This window comes from Tamandua tetradactyla, chromosome 12 (genome assembly GCF_023851605.1).
Source record: "Tamandua tetradactyla isolate mTamTet1 chromosome 12, mTamTet1.pri, whole genome shotgun sequence".
Classification (NCBI taxonomy): Eukaryota; Metazoa; Chordata; class Mammalia; order Pilosa; family Myrmecophagidae; genus Tamandua; species Tamandua tetradactyla.
This window is the reverse complement of record NC_135338.1, coordinates 51,291,281-51,312,446: the sequence shown is the minus strand read 5'-3', so window position 1 is coordinate 51,312,446 and position 21,166 is coordinate 51,291,281. Positions and strand designations below refer to the sequence as shown.

Below are 21,166 nucleotides of genomic sequence, written 5' to 3'. Positions count from 1 at the left end.
CCTGAGCCTCTCTCTCACACACCTGGCTTATTGTCTTTCCACCTTGGCTGGAATCCTCTCAGTAAATCAGACGTTTACCTGCTAAAAGCTTACCTGTCTGTCAAAGTCTGGTTCAAGTTCTTCCTAGCAGTCCTTCCTCCACGGAAAAGACTACTTGTTTCAGAGAGGACAACCAACCATACAAGGTTAGAACCAGAAGAGACCTCAGAGATTTTGTTATTTAGCAGTTTTCAAACTGCTGTGCTTCAAGGGACCCCTCTGGTGCCTTAGGGGCTGGGTGCTGGGGAGTAGGCCTCACTAGAGCAGGTATACTTTTGCTTAAGGTTTCTTTTGTTGGAAATTCCTTGATCTAGTCCAACCTCCTCACATCCTCATTTTACAGAAGAGCACACGGGCCCAGAAAGGGAAATTTCATCCTCAAAGCCACTGGTCAGTGAGTAGCAGGACTGAATAGGGTGGGCATGAACTCTGGCCCTAGAGTTCAGTTCCTTGAGGACAAAGTAAGATTCTGCTGCTTCCCTACTTAGAGTTACTTCACCATGTGAGGCCCCAGGTCCTATATATATAAAGCAGTGACACATACCCCGAAATCCTTTTTCTTAAACCATTAGGGCCAGATATGCATCAGAATGCAGACTTTTTGAGAACGTGATGTGTGAACTGTACATTATGTGACACTCCCAACAGGGTCTGAGGCAGCACCTCATAATCAAACACCTTAGTATTTTTACATCAAGACATATGAATAGTCATTGCAAAAGGAACAAGTAGACCATAAATAGCATCACGTCAGTTCAGTTCATGTTTTTCTGCTCAGTCAAGTAACAACAACAAAAATCAACTTGTGGTTTTTAGAGAGTTCTGAATTTTGGAATTGTGGATAAGGGATTGTGAACCTGTAATAATAGTGCCACATTTATAGGGTGGCCTAAAAAGCAAATGAGAAAAATCCACTAGAGGCACAGAGTCAGCCCTCAGTAGATATCACCTTGTGGTGGTGGTGGTGGTGGGTGTTATCCTGTCTCCTGGTCTGTGCTGTTTTCCCTCCCCTGTGCTGCCTCTCTTGCTGTGTGTCTTGCCTCCTTCCCAAAGCATTGCCTTTTAGGGACAGAGAGCCATGATTCTACTTGTATTGCCCATACATCACGCGGTGAGGCTCATACATGTACTTGTGGGATTGTGTTGAATTGCAGGAGCTGAGGCCTCTGAGTAAATGGAACACGGCTAAGGAAATAAGGGCAAGGGTCCTCCAAAATGGAAGTGGGGGCCAGAGGACAAGTGGTGGCTCCTGTCCCTTGTGGGACTGGTATTTATCTTCGGGGCTGATGGGACCAAGTGAATTGGGGCCAGCCGTAAGCAGTCACATTCTCAATCCAGCATTCTCTATCCCTTCCCATTGTCTTCCTTCCTGATCTAGCCCCAGTTGTGCTCAGCCATTTGCTTCTCCTTGTGCTTCATGGTAGGCAGGTGCTAGCACTGGAGGGTTCACCCCTTGCCTGTGATTGATTGAGGCATGAGCATGTGACTTACCTCTGGCCAATGAGGCATCAGAGGCTTCTAGGAAAGACTTCCTCATGCTTAGGAGGGACTTGGAGGAAGAAGTGGTCTCTCCTTTTCCTGGAAATTGTTGTTCATGCCAACAAAGCCTGGAGCTGCAGCCTTCTTGTGGTCATGACAGCCAGGAGGAAGGCTGACCCACTGAAGGTGGCAGAGCAGAGAGACAAGAAGAACATGGGCTTCTGATTGCATTGCTGAACTGCCAGTGGCATCAGCTCTCCTCTGTGCTTCCTGTTATGTGAGATAATAAATTCCTTCCTGTTAAAGTCACACTGAGTCAGTTGCTTGGTTATTACTTGCTGCTGAAGGCATTCTAACTAGTACACCTCCTCCTTACCCGAAGCATACCCAATGTCCCAGCCACCTGACCAGCTTTGTACTGGGCACTTGAGAAATGGCCTTTGCTCTGATTTCACGTTCAACTCAGTTGGGCATCTCCCTGCTCCCTTGGGTGACCTCATGTTTGGCAGCTGGTAGAGAGCTGCAGGCCTTTGACTTGTGTGAAAGCACGTGTTTCCCATCTCTGAAACCAGAAAGAGGGAAAGGGCTTTCTCTCAAAGCCATCCTCATCAGCCACCAAGATGTGAATGAGCAGTGTTTGATAGTCAGGGTAGATGGTGCCATTTAGAACATGAAGGATAGCCACATGGCACAGGAAACCTTACAGAGTACCTGGATCCCTGCTACCAGCGGAGGAGGTGGCAGATCCATGCAGCAAAGACCTTTCCAGCCAGGCCTGGAGTCACACTCCCCATGCCTTTGCCCTATGAATGACCTTGTGCACAGTGTGTGATCTGAAACCTTTGTTTCCCTGACTTCACAGGTTTTAAAAGTGTCACTAAGGATAGGAACGAAAAAGCATTTCTTGGGCTTCTGCTGTACGCCAGATTTTGGGCATGAACTTTATAACATGAAGTCCAATTTAATCCACCCAACAACTGTATGAAACCAGAGGCCACAATTCTCACCCAGGGGATGAGTAGACAGAGGCCTATAGGTGCTAACTGACTCTGGTTTCTGGCCCACTTCTGACTCTAGATCCACTATTCTTTCTATTACACTCATGATTTTCTAGCCTTGGCAGATCAAAGAATCACCCAGATGTCATGTTAGAAGCCTGATCCCTCTACCAGAGACTCTGACAGCAGGTCTGGGGCAGGGCCTGAGGTTGAGCATTCTTTTTTTCGCTTGGGCAGGCACTGGGAATCGAACCTGGGTCTCTGGCATGGCAGGCGAGAACTCTGCCTGCTGAGCCACTGTGGTCCACCCTAGGTTCAGCATTCTTAATAATGGATGATACCCCTGGTCTGTGAACACACCAAGTAGCTCTGAATCAGGGAGCCCTTGACATTATAGATTCCCAGACCTGTACCCTGGAACATTCTCTTGGTCCAAGGTAGAGCTGGAAATCTGCATTTTAAAACAAAGCCTCAGATGATTTGTCTGATCAGACAGGCCTAGAAGCCCCCCCACCCCAACCCTCACACACAATAGTTAGCATTTAATAAGCACTGGGTGCAGAGGGGCTTCAGAAGAAATAGAGGAGCAGGTCACTAGCCCACAGGAAGCTTCTAGTTTGGAATAGTCACTCAGTCTCACCGGGCAGCCGAGTCACCCGGGGCTTTGTTGGTGATAGCTGAGATTCCCAGGCCGGCTGAGCTTCTGATCCCCAAGGTCTTGGTGTGGGCCGGGTTCAGGAAGTGGGGTTGTTAACCAGTGCCCCGGGTAACTGTGGTGCAGGGAGTTCCAGGACAAGACTTTCAACGTGATTGTTCAGTTGGTGAGACAGAATGTGACCCTGCAGCCCGAGGAAAGTAGTGACAGTCAGAAGACTACAGCATGCAGCTGGGTTATAGGAAAGCTAAGGGCTGGTGGGTTCAGTGGGTGGTGGGTTGGTCCTGCTGAACCCCAGAAGAAGGGCCTTGGGCAGTATTAGGGTGACCTGCTCATTGGCCTAAGACTTTCTTGTTTTTAGCATTAAAAGTCCCACGTCTTGGGAACCCTCTGTCCTGGGCAAGATGGAACATTAATTTACCCTGTCAGGTGGATGGAAGTATTTTAGTGAAGCTGAGGGAGGGAAAAGAGGGGCAGAAGAAAGCTGTGGGCTTTGTCCCTTTGGACCCAGGTTCCAGTCCGGGTTCTACTCACAGCTTGTCTGGCTTTGGGGGAGTTACTCAACTTCTCTGAGCCTCCCTCCTTATCTCCTAGGCTGTTTTAAGGAGTAAATGAGATAATGCAATTTCCGGAACCAGCATCATCTCTGAAAACAGCCTAATGTATTTGAAAGGTTGGGAGAAAGGTCTAGATACTTGGTTCTTTGCAGGAGTAGGAGCTGGCAGGAAGATAACAATAATAAGGATAGCTAATGTAGCAAGATGTCCAGTGGGGTGTTTCCTATTGGGCTGAATCCTGGCTAAGGCCCAAGACCAAGGACAAATGTGTTAGTTAGCTAAGTTTTCCACATTCAGAGTTCTGAGAGCTGCACACTTCGGGGTGAGTTTTTTCTTCCATGATGCCAGATCAGGGGGGTTCTAGGAGAATCATGAGATCGGAGCTTCTAGCATCTCGTGTGCCAACCCTCAGAACCTGCAAACCCCCTGGTACCCCATTAGAGTAGAACAAAGGAGTAAGAGGGTGTTTTGGGAGCCCCAGGGAATGGCCCATTGGCCTTATCATTCTGTCTTCCCCTTCATGGGGAAGAAGGGGATGAGGACATGTGTGCCCTGCAGTTTTCATTTAGGAACTTCTAGAAGCTTGTTGGAGCAGTCAGTGCCAGTGGGGCCTGAAAGGGGTCTGTGGTCTGGTTCCCTCTCCCACCCCACCCTGCCATCCCAGCTCCTTTAGGGCTTGGAAGGGAAGAAAGAGGGCACCCAGTAAGGAATAGAGAGATTAGTGGAAGGCCAGCAATGGCACACTCAGCCCAGAGAAGTGTCGTGGGTGAGTACCAGAGGCGGGGCTGCAGGGAGACAAAGCTGACCCTCTGATGAGGGGGTCATCAGTGAGGAAGAGGGTCCAGCAAGCTAGACACCACTAGGGAAAATGCATGCCACCTCCTCAGTGACTGTGTCATAGTGTCAGCCACAAGTTTTATGGACTAGAACGTTCTGGGGCAGGGGAGGACCTTGATGCAGAGGGGAAAGCTGGTCTCAGAACCAGGCCTCTCTCAGAGGAGGCAACACGCTTTGAATGAAGCTGGAGAGTGAAGTTTTTAAGAATGAGCAGCTCAGAATGAGATCATTCTAGTAACTGAAAATGGCTGAAAATTAAAGAATTGGGCCAAAATCTTGGGCAGGAAATCGCTACCCAGAGACAGTGAGGGATTTAATATTGAGTGGTTGGCGGGAGGACAGTTCTCGCACACTGTAAAATAACTGAATGAAGTCTGATTGCTCTAATTGGTGACATTAATATTTGTTAAATTTTTACTGTGGGCAGTGTGCCTTATTTAAAAACCCTCACAGCAACTTTATGAGTGAGGGGCTATTATAAATCCCCTTTTTACAGAAAAGTAAATAAAGGTACAGAGAAGTAACTTGTCTGGGGTCAGAGAACTAGTAAAAATGGACCCAGGGCTTCAGTCCAGCTCTTACAGCCTAACAGTCCTTCCCCTTCGGTCATTCTGTCAGCAGTTTCGTGAGCCTGGGACAGGAGGGGTGTTATGGGGATACAAAGTTAGACGTGCCCTTTAGACTGGAAGCCTCCTGAGGGCAGGACCTCTGTTTTGTTCATTAATGTCTCCCAAGCACTAGTAATGGTTTCCGGCATACAGTAGGTCCTCAGTCATAAATTATTAAAGGAATGACCTGGTCTCTGCTCTTGATGCGTTTGCTCGGGTCCATTTATTTACTCTTCCAACACCTACTGAACCCTTGTGTGCCGGCCCCTGCCTGAGGATCTGGAGCGCAGGGAGTCCTACAATGGGCTGTGAAGGCCCAGGGGAGGGAGTGTCCATCCAAGATGTGACCCCCATTTAAGACTCTTGGTGTTGTCCTTAGGGCCACTGTGCATGGCCTTGCCTGCCTGGGGCTCTGGGTTCACCAGGCTGATGGGTTGCAATCAGGGTTGGCTCAGCTCAGTGCACTGGGCTTTCCCTTCCTGCCTCTCTTGTGAAACTACCGGGTGGACACTTGCCAAGAAGCCCTTCCCAGGACAAGATGCTCTCTTCTGCAGCCTCTCCTGGTCTCTCTGCTCAGGTGCAGGCTGGCTCCACCCCTCTACTGTGATGTTGGACTCCCTTGGGAGGAACTGCCCTCGCTGGCCCTTGCAGATTCTGTCATTGAGCCTAACAAGAAGTAGTGTTTTTCCCTCAAGTTAGCCATCTCTGGAGTAGTGTTTGGTCGATGAGGTGATACTGCTGGGAGTACCAAGCCCAGGGACTTGCAGTAAGGGCCGATTTCCCTTCCCTGGCCCACCTGGCCGAAGCAATTGGCCCTCCAGTTTATCTTGGGTCTGGACACCTGGGAAAGTATGTCTCTCAGGCCCTTTGCAGCTGCCCCACCCCCTGTGCTGGCCTCCTCCCTGTCTGCCCCACTGCACACACCAAATTGTGTTGAGTCTGTTGCTTGGAGTCTTAATGGAGAAACCCTGTCCATTCCTCTATCCCAGGTTATCTCTCACATGTTCTGATACCTTCTGAGTGTCTGTGTGGTTTTTCTACATGCCATGCCAAGACTTGGTGGTGCCTATCTCCCAACAGACCATGTTCCTTGAGGGCAGAGGCTGGATTAGGGCAATGACCTTTAAGAGATGCCTCATGACTCTCCCTGTGTGTGTGTGTGTGTGTGTGTGTGTGTGTGTGTGTGTGTTTAACTTGTCTGTGTGGAGCTGGCTTCCTGCAAGATCTATTTCCATGCCTTCTGGGCTGGCCTGATAACATCCCTTCCCTGTGAGAGTCACTTCCTGCCCTGCTTCTGGGGACAGGCCAAACCAACTGTAAGGGTCAAGCTAATGACTTTAAAATTGCTTCTTTTCTTGGGGTAGTCTTCTCTAAGGGAAGTATATGCACTTGTGTGCACATATGTGTGTGCTTGTGTTTTTACACCAGTGTTCTTGTCTATTCTGCCAGTGCAGTGGAAATACTGTCTTCTGTCCCCACACTTTACTCTCCCATCCGGTCCTTCTGCATTAGGTGTGGCTGTGAGGAGGAGGCTTTGCTGTGAAGCCTGGACTCCAGCTACCAAGATTTGCCCAGAATATTGTTTCTGCCAACTCCTTCTGAGCTCCTTAAAATTTGACTTTTGCCATCCTTGCCTTTTGATAAAAAGTTCCAAATAGCCAGGCCCTCTGAACTGGCTCACAATTTAAACAAAGATGGGGGGACCACTGGGGACTGTGAGATGGAAATGGGGAGGCTTGGATTTCAGTCAGCAGTCATATCCCTACTAGGTTCAAGGCACTCTTGTGTGTGTGTATGGGAGGTGGTTTGGGGCCTCTCGAGACTGAAGAACTTGGTTGGGTCCTGCCCATGAGGGGAGTCAGGTTTAGTGATTGATCCATTCCACAAACAATTATTGAGCATCTACTATGTGCCGAGTACTGGAGATGTAGCGTGAGTGTGAGAGGTCAAGAAGGAGGTAAGAGCCAAGCTGATAAGTTACAAGGATATTGCGTTTAGTTTTGGGTGAGAGGTGAGCCACTGGGGGCTTTGAGGGGAATTAACATGATATGACTTGCATTTTAAAATAGCTGTGGGAACAGCTAATCTCTATTTTCTAGTAGGTGTGTGTACTGACCTCTTCTCAACAATGTCCTTACCCTCATTAAACACAGCTCTCTCCCTACTCCGTGTCTGCCCCTGTGTGGGTGCTTGCAGCTGAGGACCAAGATCTACTGGACATTAAAGCCCTTCTCTAGTATATTTGTATTTCCACTTTCAGAACTTCTATTTCACATGTTTTCTCTTCTCAGACGTTTTACATCCTCTGAACACCACCCTCTCAGTCCTGGCTGATGACCTTGCCTCATGCTTTCTTGAGAAAATGAAAGTAGTTAGGAAACCCCTTTGTTTCCTACCACTGAGTCTACCAGGCTTCCTCCTGTGCCTGTGCTTGGAGGCTCAATTCCATTCAAAGGCCAACAGCTACTTCACCTTTGCTGAGAATCCCTCCTGTCTCTCCTTCTCAGGACTTTGCCGTTGCAGTCCTCTCTTCTCTCTCCTGCATCAGTGCTTGTTTTCGTTCTCCTGGATCATTCTCTTCAGCAAACAAAGATGCCCTGTAATTTCCTATTAAATACGAACAATCCCTTCCTTAACCTCATGTTGCTATCTAGTTGTTGCCCCATCTCTCCTTCCTTTTTCATCAAACTTCTTCAAAGAATTGTCTGTCTCCTCTGCCCACCAAAGTTGGGCTTGTATCCCCCTCATTCCACCAAGACTACTCATGTCAAGTTTAACCTCTGATGTTGTGCCTGTGTTGCAAAATCTAATGATAACATCATTGTTCTTATCTCACTTGATGTTCCAGCAGCTTTTAACCCACTTGACCACTCCTTCCTTCTGGCCACATTCTTTAATCTCAGTTCCTGTAACAGACACTGTCCTGGTCTTTCTTCCCTGATCCTTCCCACTCAGCGTCCTTGAGCTCGGATCCAGACCTCTCTCAACTGACCTGCATCTCTACTTGGGTATAGAATGTCATCTCACATTTTGTTTGGCCAAAACAGAAGTCTATTTTTTTTTCCTCCTGGTCTTGCCTTGCCTCAGTAAATGGTAAAAATAGTGCCACCCTCCACACCATCATGCAATTTAAAATCTAGCACTCACCTTTAATTCCTCTCTCTTCCTTATCCTTCATGTATTAGTTTCCTATTACTGCTGTAACAAATTATCCCAAGTTTAGGGCGGGCCACAGGGGCTCAGCAGGCAAGAATGCTCACCTGCCATGCCAGAGGACCCAGATTTGATTCCCTGTGCCTGCTCATGTTTAAAAAAAAAAAATTATCCCAAGTTTATTGGCCTAAAACAATGCCTATTTATTTACTTATAGTTGTGGAGGTCAGAAGTCAGAAATGAGTCTCCCTGGTCTAAAATCAGGGTGTCAGAAGGGCTGGTTCTTTCCGGAGGCTCTAGGGGATCATTTGTTTCTTTGTGTTTTTCATCTTCTGGGGACTACTCATTTTCCTTTGCTATGGTTCCTCCCACAACCTTCAAAGCCAGAGTGTTGATTTTCTGATCTCTGATTATGACCCTTGTTTCTATCCTCATGTCCCCTCTTCTGACTCTGACCCTATTGCCTCATTATAAAGACCATAGGCCCCACGTGCATGATTCAGGCTAATCTCCCCATGTCAGGGTCCCTAATGCAACCACATCTGCAAGGTCTCCTTTGTCATGTAGGGTGATATATTTACAGGTTCCAGGGATTAGTACATGGATATCTTTGGGGGGCCGTCATACTATCTACCACATCTCAAATCCAGCAGTAAGTCTTGTTCATTTTACCTCCAAGATATATGATTTGACTCTTTCTCCCTTTCTGCACTATATCTTACCTTCTTGCCCCCTTTCCAAGTTGCCACCACCTCTTGCCTGCCTACAGCAGTAACCTTCTATTTCTACCTTTGTCTCCCCACTCCATCCCCTAGTTCATTCTCTACACAGTGGACAGAGAGTTTTATTAAAACCTAAATTGGATGATTTTATCCTCTTGCTTAAAACCTCCTAGAGTTTTAATGCCACTTAGAATGAATACCAAACTCCTTGCCACAGTCTGTGGGAATGTTTGTAGCCTGCCCTTACCCATCTCTCTTATTTGCCCCCCTACACACATACTGTCCATCTCTCTGCTCCAGCTACAGTGGCCTTCTCACTACTCCCTGAACACATCAGCCATGCTTCTACCTCAGGACCTTTACATGAGATGTTCCATCTCTGGATCTTCCATGGCTGTCTTCATCATGTCATTCATGTTTTTGACATCCTCTCCTGGGAGACACCTTCCCTGATCTGACCCCCCAATGTAAAGTAGCCAACCAGTCACTAGCTGTCACACTACCCTCTTTGAATTCTCTGCATATCTCTTACCTTTTCCTAGTTTAACTATTTGTCTCCCTGTCTAGAATGTAAACTCTATGAAGGGCAGAGACCTTGTTTCTAAGTCCCTGATGCCAATAGGTGTTCGGGAAATGCTGGTTGATGAATGGATGGGCAAAAGTATTCGGGGGCTGTGATCAGCTTAGGCTGTGGAAAGATTCTCTGAAGTGACCAGAATGTGTCTTAAAGAATGCCTGGGATTGGGCCAGGAGAAGGGAGGAAGGTACAGCATATCTGGGCATGTTCAGGTTGACAGATTGCTATAGCTTTAGGAGGATGCTGAAGGCCTCAAGTGTATATGCCTGAGAGGCTGGCAGCCCAGGAGGAGCTGGAGATGGGCTCTCAGAAGTAACCACAGACTTCAAACTCCTTCACTTGGTTCCGAGAGGATGGAACCCCTCTGGGAGTGGCCCAGACCAGCTATTCCAAATTCAGAGCCCGCCGTTAATGAGGCCTTTTTTGTTTGTTTGTTTTTCAAATGAATGGGTTAATGTTTTATGTAGGTAATGAATGCATATACATAATAATAAAATTCAAATACTATGAAAGGATATATAGTGGGAAAAATAACCTCCCTCCTATATTATCTCCCTTCCAAAGAACCAACCGCTCTCACATTTGTGGGAGTCCTTTCAGAAATATTCTGTACATTTATAAGACAGTATATACAGTAGTTGTTTTTGTTCTTACACTATTTATAGTGGCATACCGTATACCCTGTTTTGGGTCTTATTTTGTCACCCTTCACTCTTAGAGATTGTTACCTATAGCAGTGTAACAGACCATCCCCAAACTTAGTGCCTTAAAATAACCACCTTTGTGGCTTACCGGGGCTCACACATGCAGTTGTGGTCAGCTGTGGGTCAGCCTGGTCACTGGGCTCTTCGTGGCTGGGCTCTCCTATCTGTCTGGGGCTCAGCAAAGACACCTCAACTCTGCTCTGCGTGGCTGTTCATCCTCCAGCAGGTTGGCCTGGGCTGGCTCTCGGCCAGCTGAGCATGTTCTCACAGTGGACACAGAGAAGGAGGGAAGCAGACGTGAGTGAGCACTTTCCCAAGCTTCTGTTAGTGGTGCTCTGTGGCTGAGCAACAGAGTTCGTCCCACTGCTGAAGCCAGGGTTGGTGTTGGAGGGCGCGTGGAGACACAGCCATTCATGTGATCAGGCTGCCCCAGAGTTGTATTTAGGTCAGTTTAGTTTGTTTAATGGATGCACTGTGTGCCATTGTGTGGGGTGCCCCGTAATTCCGCCCATCTTCCTTCAAGGACCCTTGAGATTGTTTTCCATCCTTTGCTGTTACCAGCAAGGCTGTAGGTAATAAACATCCCTCTGTGTACAACTCTGTGCTCACGAGTGAATGTATCTCGATCATAAGTTCCTAAAATTGGAATTTCTGGTTCAGGCAGTAGAGGTATATAAGTTGTTTTATAAATATTGCTAAATTGCCCTCCATAGACAGTCATACCAACCTGTGTTCCCACCACACTACACCATAGTGTCAGTTTTCCTTGTGTCAACACTCTTTGGGGGGTAGGGGTATCACAGGTGCTGTGGATTTTGTTACCTTTGCTTTATAAGAAGCCAAATAAACAAAAGGGTGAAACCTACTGAGGTAACACAGATATAAGAAATAGAACCTGGCGGTCTTTGCTGTGCAACAAAGGAGATGCTGCCAAACCAGTTCTTACTTGAATAGGGGTTTGTTTTTTCCTCTTGGATTGAAACCGCAGCAGGGGTGGCTTGAATTGTACTAAATGCCTCTCTATGAACATATAAACCTAGTTGAGAGTTTTTGTGTTGATGTCAAGTACTCCCTGGAATAGAGTATAAACCCTAAGTTTTTTCTCCTCCAACTGATCAAATTTCTGCACATCAGCTGCTTATCCTGCAAAGGAGAAAGTGGTTAGTTAGGAAGGGGCATTTGCTTCAAGTGGCAAAGGTCATAGCTCCTCCTTCCCTGGGGCATCGGGGAGACTAAGCACCCCCTGGGCATTGAGCTAGCCATGGAGCTTATGGGGTGTCCCTTTAGAGATGAACCCGGGGACCAGGGTTCCCCTGCCAGAGGCTAATTCCCCACACTCCTCAGTGAGGGATCTAATGAGTGGTCTCTATTCAGCGTTAGGCTTTCTCTCTATATAAGTCTGGGGAGCTGGTTCCGGTAACCTCATTTAAACCCTGAAAAATGCCTTGGAAAAGGTGAAACCAGACTCGGGCATCCCTGAGCCCGTCCCAGAGCTCCACCGTCCCTTAGTCACTTGAGAATCCTTGCAGGGGGTGCAGGAAGGGGACTTAGAAACCGGCCGTCCAGCCCTGCAGCAAAGGGGTCAGGGGGCTTAGTTGGGAGGAAGGCTGGGTCTCTTCTCTGGTTGGAGGCTGGGTCCCTTCTCTGATTACTGGATGAGTAGATGCTTTGTACCTGGCATGCAGAACAGACAGTGTAGGGAGCCTGATTGGGTCCACCTCCCAGCACCAGGATAAACTATCTCTGTGACCTTCAGCATATTACCTCACCTGCCATGCCTGGTTCCCTGTCTATAAGATGGAGATAGAAATAGTAACAACAGCCTAGTAATGCTTTGAGAACTTATAGGATTATGTAAACTACTTAGCACACTGCATGGCACCTAGTAAGAGGTTATTATGGCTTGGCTGTTACTGAATGTTATCCTCCTTTAGGTTACAGGCCTTTGAGCACAGGGATGTATCTCAGAACTTTCTGGTTCCACAAGAGGCAATATAAATATTCTAGGAAATAGTAAGTCTTGAATGAGAATAACAGTAATAGTAGCTAACATATAGTCAGCATCTGTTTTATACTATGTGCCTAATGTGTATCATCTCGAATCCTCACAGTAGCTGGGTGAGTAAACTAAGACTCAGAGAAGTTAAGTAATTTGTTCAGTGCCACACAGCTAGTAAGGGAGGCAGCTGAAGTTCAAGCCCAAGACAACCTGAAGCCAGAGTTCTTTCTTCCACATTGTACTGCCTGGGTTTCTCCACTCTGGAAACTCAAGTGCCCATTCCCAGTTAGCAGTCTTGCCTTTCCACCTTTAGCTGTGGGACTTCCAACTGGGTTGTATTCTGTGTCTAGTGAGTGTGGGCTGGCAAGTGGGGAAACTCAGATTTAAGTCCTTCATGATCTGGAATGCTGAAGTTAGGCTCCTGGCACACAGTAGAGGCCTCAAGAGTCCCTTCCTTCCCTCTTTCTCCCAAAAAGTGTTCATGGACTCAGAGTGTTCTTTAGCTACCTTGTATGCTTTCAGGCCTGCCTGGCAAGAAACTCCCTCAACTGTTCCCCTCTCTCTGTCCCACTGCTTTATGGTTCAGCTCCAATAAACTACTTGTAGTTCTCCAAATAAATAGGCTGTGTCATACCTCTGCATATTCTGTTCCTTCCACCTGAAATGCTTTTCCCCACATTTTTCTATGTTTCCTATGTGCACCTGTCTCATTCTTGGTGAAGGCTTTGTCTCCTTCTCCTACTCCTACTCTTCACTGGAGCCCATACCATGCCATATGGTCTTGAAAGACTGGGACCTCCAGTGGGAAAGGACCCTGTTTCCTAATTCTGAGGAAAACTTTTTTCAGTTGAACATTTCCTAGGGCCCCCCCAAGTTGTTCTTGATAGAGCTGTGCTCTTGCCACATCTTGGCATCAAGACACTGGTTCATGGCCCCAGTGTCAGGAGATCAGATAAACACAAAGAATGAATATTCTACATAGCAATTAGGGTGACAGTTTTGCAAAGTTTCTTTAACTAGGAGACCCTTTGTTTAAATAAAAAATATTTGCAAGCCTTGGATATAAAACCAATGAGCTAGGAGAGGTGAAGGGTCTGGAGGTTCTGTAGAATTCTGTTTGGAAACCAGTGAACTTAGAGATGGGTGTTGGTAAGGTATTCTCAGATTGTGGGCCTCAACCAAAGCCCTTTTGTTGTTTGGGAAATCTAGTTAAGATACCAGTTTTGCTGCTGTAACCCACGTCAGAATGACAGTGACTTAAGCAGGAATAAGATAGATGATTTTCTTTTTCTGTTTCTTATGTAATAATTGACCATAAGTTGTCCAGAGCTCAGTGGCAGTTCCAGGTGTTGGAGACTAAGGCTCTTTGTGTCTTTTTGCTCTGCCATCCTCAATGGATGGCTTCCCTCTTGTGGTCTAAGGTGGATGTGCCATGTTGCATCAGCACAGCCATGTTCCCTCTAAGGCTGTGACCAAGATGCTGCTTGTAGCACTTCCACTCACATCCCCTTGGCCATGGCAACATCTAGCCACAAGGGAGCCTGGAAAGTGTAGTGTTTAGATGGGTCATGTGCTCCGGTAAAACTTGGAGGTTCTAATTAGAGGAAGAAGGGAAGAATGAATATTTGGGGACAACAAGTGGGCTCTACTATAGGTAGCAACAGGCCTTACCCTGTGGGATACTGTCTAAAGGCCCCAGCCTGTCATCAAATTAATCCACTATTTACTGAGCACTGGCTCTGTGCCAGATATTGCGCTCAGCCCTGGGATTCAAAAATACATGACTCATAGGCTCTTCCTTCAAGCCTCTTCCTTATGGTCTAGAAGGGAAAACAGTCATGCAGACACCTAGGTGCTGGGGTACTCAAGGCTTCTGGGGTAGCATAAAGGGAGAGGTCTACGGTGCTCGAAAGATAGTAAGTGTTTGCTAAGAATGGTTCTCAGTGGAGGGGTTGGCACAAAGGCTTGGAGGAGTGAACTGGGCTGGCGTGTGTGGAGAGCAGGCCAGGACCTGGTTTCCAGGCAGAGGGACTTGGGCCTCATGCTGTAGATGTTGGATATAACTGAGTGGTGGGGAACCATCCTTGTCTCCACAGCCTGATCCCAATTCCATTCTCTGGTCTGACCTTCCCACATGTTGTTGGCCAATCCAGGTCCTCCTCACCCTTTATGTCCCAAGTTAGAGGTGTGGCCGCTCAGGCCACAGCATTTACCCCTCAGAACTCAGGCAGGACTCATCAGCTCTAGTCCATAGTTTTGCAAATGTGGTGCTGCAGTACCCATTTTATAGACAGGCAAATTGATGCATTGAGAGAGTAAGTAACTTGCCTATTGCCTCACAGCTAGAAAAGGGTAAGGGGTAGTAGGGGTCTCAGTCTGCTGCTTTCTCCGCTCTCTGGCCTGGGGATTCTGCTCAGGGCAGCCTTTTTCAGATGCAGGGTCAGAGGAGTCCTGTAGTAGGGAGGGGCCCGGAATAATGGGAGAGAGACATCCTTGGCTCAGGCTGTCTTAGAATTGTCCCCCAAAATGCTGAGGTTAAGTCATCTGGCCAAAGTCATGCAGTGACAAACTAGGATTTAAATGTAGGACTCTGAATCCTATGCTCTATTTTATTGAAATTTAAAATATAAAGGAAAGAAGTTCAACATATACCTATTGTCTAACCACTCAGAAATAATCACAATTAATATCCCAACATGGGTACTTCTAGTGTTAAAGAAAAGTTATAGCTTTTTTCTAAAAGTAGTATTATAAAATGGTTCTGCTCATTATAAATGATTGATACTACAAAGATGAAAACTTAAAATGATCTCAAACCCTATCATGCAGAAGTTCCTATTGTTTATATTAAGTGATAAAACATTCTAGATACCTCACGAAGGACAAATAAGATGTAATGATAAATATTTAGACATACTTTTATAAGTGATGGTCATATTCCTGTCCATATGCTAGTCATTAGCCACTGTTGCTATTGGTTACTTGAAATATGGCAGGTTTGACCTGAGTTGTGCTGTAAATAAAGAGACTCTGGTTTTGGAAAATTTAGTACGAAAAAAGAACGTAAAATATCTTAATAATTTTTAAAATTATTAAAACTGATTAATGTTGAAATGATCATATTTTGGATATAATTGAGTAAATAAAAACACCATTAAATTATTTATTAATAATTAACATCAACATTAATAATTAACTACAAATTATTATATTATTAATATTAATAAATATGAATTAATTATTAAAATTAACTTTGTCGTTTCTTTTTTGATGTGGCTACTAGAAATGCTTACATTACATATCTGTCTTTTGGATATCAGTGTTGCTTAGAAAATGCACTAATAAATACTAATGGGGTAAAAGAAACTACAGTGAATATGAAGGATTTGTTGAGCTCCAAATAAATAACTCTTCACCACCAGTGACAGTCTTTCCTAAGATATTCCGTTAAATTTTAAAACTTTTTGAAAAATAGGAAATTAGAATTGTGGTTTTTTTAAAACCACCTGTCACGGTGTTTTGAAAGATGAGGATATGGCACTCTTAAGCTCCTCCCAATTTTTTGTTATATTGTTTTTGCATTGTATAGGTTTATAAGATTCGTATTCTGTTCTAGGACTATAATTCTCACAAGTATTTAGTATTCTGTATTTAAATGATCTGATGTCCACTCCCAGACCCCTGCCTACAGGTCTTCTATTCCCAAGTCCTCTGTTTTGAATAATCTCTTTATTAAATAGATTTCATTTTTCAAGAACGGCTCTTGCTTCTGGGAGAATGCTGCTTGCCACTTTTTTTCTTCATTAGCATTTCAGGTGGGCTGGTTTGCTTGGTTTCCACGTTGTGTCCCTCTACACCCTGCAGACATGGCTTTCCTGCCTTCTTGTGTTGAACACTGATGTGGGTCCTGCTCAGGTTTCTCCCTGCCTTGTGGATGATTTGCCTTTTTCTTGACTAAAGAATTCTTGAGTTCGCTAATTAACTTGGCTCCATTTTGTTGTTGCTGGGCTCCTCCCAGGACTTTAGCTGTCAGCACTACAAGATGATTTTAGGCTTCCCAGCCTACAGAGAGTAGCACTCCTGTGACTTTGGATTCAGCAGCTTTGGGTCAGACTAACAATTTGGGAAAGCTCTTGTTATAGCCCTTGGCCTTTGATGGACCTACCACCTAGAATCTCAATGTGGGTTCTCAGTGATGATTTTTGGAGTTAATTATAAATCAATTGCATTTATTCTCATTTCTAAGACCAGAATGTTAACGTAACGCCAAAGTCCATTTTGGTCACTAAACCCAATTGAGGTCACTTCCCCAGTACCTCAGAGGTAGCTACTATCATGAGTTTGAGGTATATTCTTCCAGACTTTTTAAAACTGCTCTTATATTTTGATAAAATTACGTTCTGCCCCATCACAGCAAAGTAGGCCATACTTAGGGTTGTATGTGTGAATTGTTCTGGGTTTAATTCTGGGCATGTGAATTTCAAACAGCTTCTCCTGGAGTAAGTTTTTATTCTAATTAACAAGTGAACACAGTAAAGATATAAATATAAGCATGTACTTTTAGGAGTAAAAGCATCATGCAAAGATTCCAGCTATCACTGGTGGTATAATTTTGACTTTTAGACAGAAATAGATTGCAGGCATAGGCTGTCACTTTGGCACAACTCACCCTAAGAATCTGACTGTACAGATAGTTTACCAGTTCATATCCACGTATAAGGGCTTAGAACACAAAAGAGCTAGGACATTTCATAGTATCGCCATTAGAAAATACAGAGTATTGAGGTTTGTTGTGTGTTTTACAAAGATAATACTGGATATATCATAATACAACTTTAATTTTTCTACTGAACTTGAGTTCATTCCTTGTTAGTATGTGTCCATCATTCTAGATTCAATAAATGTGTGATAAAGGAATGAATGAATGCATGAGTCAATACCTGTCTGAATACATACTAGTGGAACATTGCCTGTTAATGAACAGAATTCACATGAGACGGTGCTCACTTGGACCCCATCTAAGGTTAGGAAGTTCAAAAGGACCTTCCTGGGGGCCTGGAGGCTTAGGGTATAGATGTCCTAAGGTCTTTGGGGTGGGCAGGAGGGGTTGGTTTTCAGCTTGTAGCCCATTACTTGCTCCCATTTAATTGCTCACTTTGTTCTTTGTAGATGACATGGCAGAACTCCTCCTCGGAGAGTCGAAGCTGGAACAGTACTTGAAAGAGCACCCTCTGCGGCAGGGGGCCAGCCCCCGAGGCCCTAGGCCCCAGCTAACCGAAGTCCGCAAGCATCTTACCGCCGCCCTGGACAGAGGGAACCTTAAGGTACCATGGGCCTCTGGGCAAAGCGAGAATACTGGGGAGATGCTGGCAACACATTTTCTGAACAATGTGTGGCTTCTGTCTCTTCTTCCCATTACGATGTGGAAGGATGCCCAAGGATGAACTGGGGGGATTTGGGGTGCATCTGCATACTTCCATAGCTTGTCTTCTTAGGATGACAGATCAGCAGACCGAGCAACTGATACACCAGTCCCTAGGCAGGCTGACTGCCCTGTGGGGGCTTCTGGCATGATGGAGTCCCTCTGAGGAGTGTCTTCAATGACACATTATTCTAAAAAATGGCACTAATCTTTCCCAGGTGCTTGAGATAAAGCTGTCATATATGGCCCAAAGCCCAAGCTGACACTTTCCCCTGCTGTTTGGAAAAGAAAGAAGTTAATCAGGAATGTCACTTAATGCACAATTTCCTGCCTAAAATTTGTGGCTCATGAGTTATAGCAAGTCTCTCTGGCCCAGAGCTGTGACAGCAGGCCTGGCACCTTGGTGTGGGAGTGACCCGGATGGGAACTTTCCTCTGTTTGAGTGTTGACCCAAAGGAAATCTTGAGCACTGCCCTTCTATTTATCTTCCTGATTTTTTAGCCTCCATTTATACTCAGCTTTTCCTTTCCCTTACATGGGTCTTTCCGTTCTAGCTTCTTTTGAATCTCCCTTTATTTCCTTTTGCTTTTCACAGGCATGTTCTTTCCTTTGCTTACCCTGGCTCCCCACCCCCATTTAGCTCATGCTTGTTTGACTCTGGACACTTCCCCATCCCTGAAGTCTGGCTGTTGCTGTTTTCCTGAAATCACTCTCATTCAGATAGCCAACCTGTATTCCAACCCCTTCCAGGTCATCTTCTCTGAGGATGGGTAGTATTTAGTGAACTTTTGAAGCTCTAACTTTTTCTTTTTGACCTTGATAATTTCTCTTTCATTTTTCTTCTCTTCCCTTCTGTTCCCAACTTGCTCTGTGACCCTGGGGAGGTCAGTTCCCTCTCTGGGGCTCAGTTTCTGTAGGTTTGAATGGGGTGGGCTATTGAAGGGGTGGGCTTGGACCTTCCCAGCTTCTATATCCTCCAAGCCTGTGAGCTTTTATTCTGAGATATTCTTCCTCCTTGTCATCTCGCCACATCCTTGGCCCTGTTGCAGCTCAGGGCTTGGGCAACATTTGGATAAATTAGTATTAATATCAGTTAGACTTATAGTTGCAGGCTTCTGGAAACTCTGACAGATAGCCACCTTTCATAATGGTTATGAGTTAGGAAGAGAGACCATGAGTGGCTCTGTGATTGTCTCTTCCCACTGGATACAACTTCAGGCCCCTGTAAGGCTCACTTGGTGGTATCACTTTAACATAGGAAGCCCAGGTTCTTAAGATGCTGCGTTGGGACTTTATAAACACCAAACCAAGTCTTCTGTCTTTCCCTGTTCCATTTGTTTCAAAGAATTATGCCACACTTTTGTTCAAATTAGGCAGTCTCTATATCAACTGCTCTTAACCACAGGGGTTCTGGTGACACTGGTGGGCCTTGACCAGCTGGAGAGGTTGGAGGTATAGTGGGCATCAGATGCCACAGCTCTCAGGTGTCCGGGGAGGGTATGTGCAGGTGTGACTAGGTGATAATGGAGAACAACATAGGGTCCCTCCTCTGGCCTGACTTTTAGCTGGTTTCTTTCCCACTTCTAATCCTCCTAGCCTTATGTTGAAAAATTAACCTTTTCTTTTACCAAGTGCTAGTAGTTTTCATTTTTCCCCACTTTTTACCCTCAGCCTTTACAACCCAATGCAATAGTAAGAACATTGAATTTAAAGGTAGAATTCCTGGGTATTCTAGTTTGCTAGCTGCCGGAATGCAATATACCAGAAACAGAAAGGCTTTTAAAAAGGGGAATTTAATAACTTGTTAGTTTACAGTTTTAAGGCCAAGAAAATATCCCAGTTAAAACAAGTCTATAGAAATGTCCAATCTAAGGTATCCAGGGAAAGATACCTTAGTTCAAAAAGGCTGATGAAGTTCAGGGTGTCTCTCTCAAGTGGAAGGGCACAAGGCAAACACAGTCAGAGTTTCTCTCTCATCTGGAAAGGTACATGGTGAACATGGTCAGGGTTCCTCTCTCATCTTGAAGGGCACATGGCGAACACGGTGTCATCTACTTGCTTCTTCTCCTGGCTTCCTGTTTCATGAAGCTCCCTGGGAGGCCTTTTCCTTCTTCATCTCCAGAGGTCACTGGCTGGTGGACTCTGCTTCTCGTGGCTATGTTGTTCTGCTCTGCTCTCTCTGAATCTCCTTCATTCTCCAAAATGTTTCCTCTTTTATAGGACTTTAGAAACTAATCAAGACCCACCCAAATGGGTGGAGACATGCCTCTGCCTAATCCAGCTTAACAGCCACTCTTGATTAAATCACATCTCCAGGGAGATGATCTAATTACAGTTTCAAACATACAATATTGAATAGGGATTAGAAGAAACGGCTGCCTTTACAAAATGGGATTAGGATTAAAACGTGGCTTTTCTAGGGTACATACATCATTTCAAAGCAGCATACTGGGTTCAAGTCCTAAGCTGTGTGACCTTAGGAAATTGCTTAAGTTTTCTCAGCGTCATGCCTTCTCATCCTGCTTAGCCCAGGGTGGCTTTGTTGCTCAGATGCGGGTGTTCTGTAAAACCATACAGAGCTAGATATGCCATTGATCATTTTATTGGCTCTATCTAGAAATTTTGTCTTCCATTGCTGTTTCTCATTTTCCTTCCCCATATATGTTCCAAAAGCTGCATAGCTTTTCCTTGGGTGCTTTGCCCCACACAGTGGCTAATCTGAAACTTCCTCTTTTCTTGACCTTAAGTCTAGTGTGTCTCCTGGCTGGGAACTATCAAAAATCCTGTGCAAATACAGGTGCCCAACACAAATCAATCTAGCTTGCAAAATCAGAGTAAGCTAGCAGTGTGGTATGGTAGAAAGAGCCCTGGACTAGGAGTCAGGAGACTTGGCACCTGATTCAAGTCAAGAAAATTGTGCCTATTTATCTGTTGTGGCAAGGCAGCCACATGTGCCGTGTTGATACTGTTTTACCATGTCCCAGGCTGCCGAGCTGCTTACCCCTCTGTACCATGCTGCGAGTTGGACTTGCTCAGCAAGCCTCTCTTAGGTATACAAACAGTACCCCTAGACTTCTGATTTTCTTTGGTATCTTGCTTATTTTCCATCTGGCCCTTCAGTTTGCTTTTAAGCCAGTGGTTGTCAGATGCTAGAGGACTCAGAGAAGAAGAGAAATTGCAGCAGAATCTCCTAGAAAACCTTTTCAGAATACCATGCCTGGCCCATCTCCCACCCCAGCAGTGGGTGCTTTTTTTAATTTCTTTTCTGAAGTCTGTTTTGATTTCTCTTTTTCCAAATATAATTCTAATTTCTTGCATTGGTGTCTCTCCCATGGGCCTCTTGTATAACCTTTTGTCCCCTTCTTTACCCACTCCACCATCTGTCCTCTCCAGTGCTGCTTGTCCCTGCTCCCATT

General features: G+C 45.5%; 1 protein-coding gene across 4 annotated transcripts in view; it reads left to right on the top strand.

Annotated features, from left to right (window-relative positions):
* TTC7B (tetratricopeptide repeat domain 7B) overlaps positions 1–21,166 on the top strand; it is a 315,415-nt gene that overhangs the window by 5,488 nt on the left and 288,761 nt on the right. For all 4 annotated transcript variants that reach the window (XM_077123321.1, XM_077123320.1, XM_077123319.1 and 1 more), the window contains exon 2: positions 17,498–17,652. In XM_077123321.1, the coding sequence (XP_076979436.1) occupies positions 17,498–17,652 (155 nt within the window). The remainder of the gene's footprint in view (positions 1–17,497; positions 17,653–21,166) is intronic.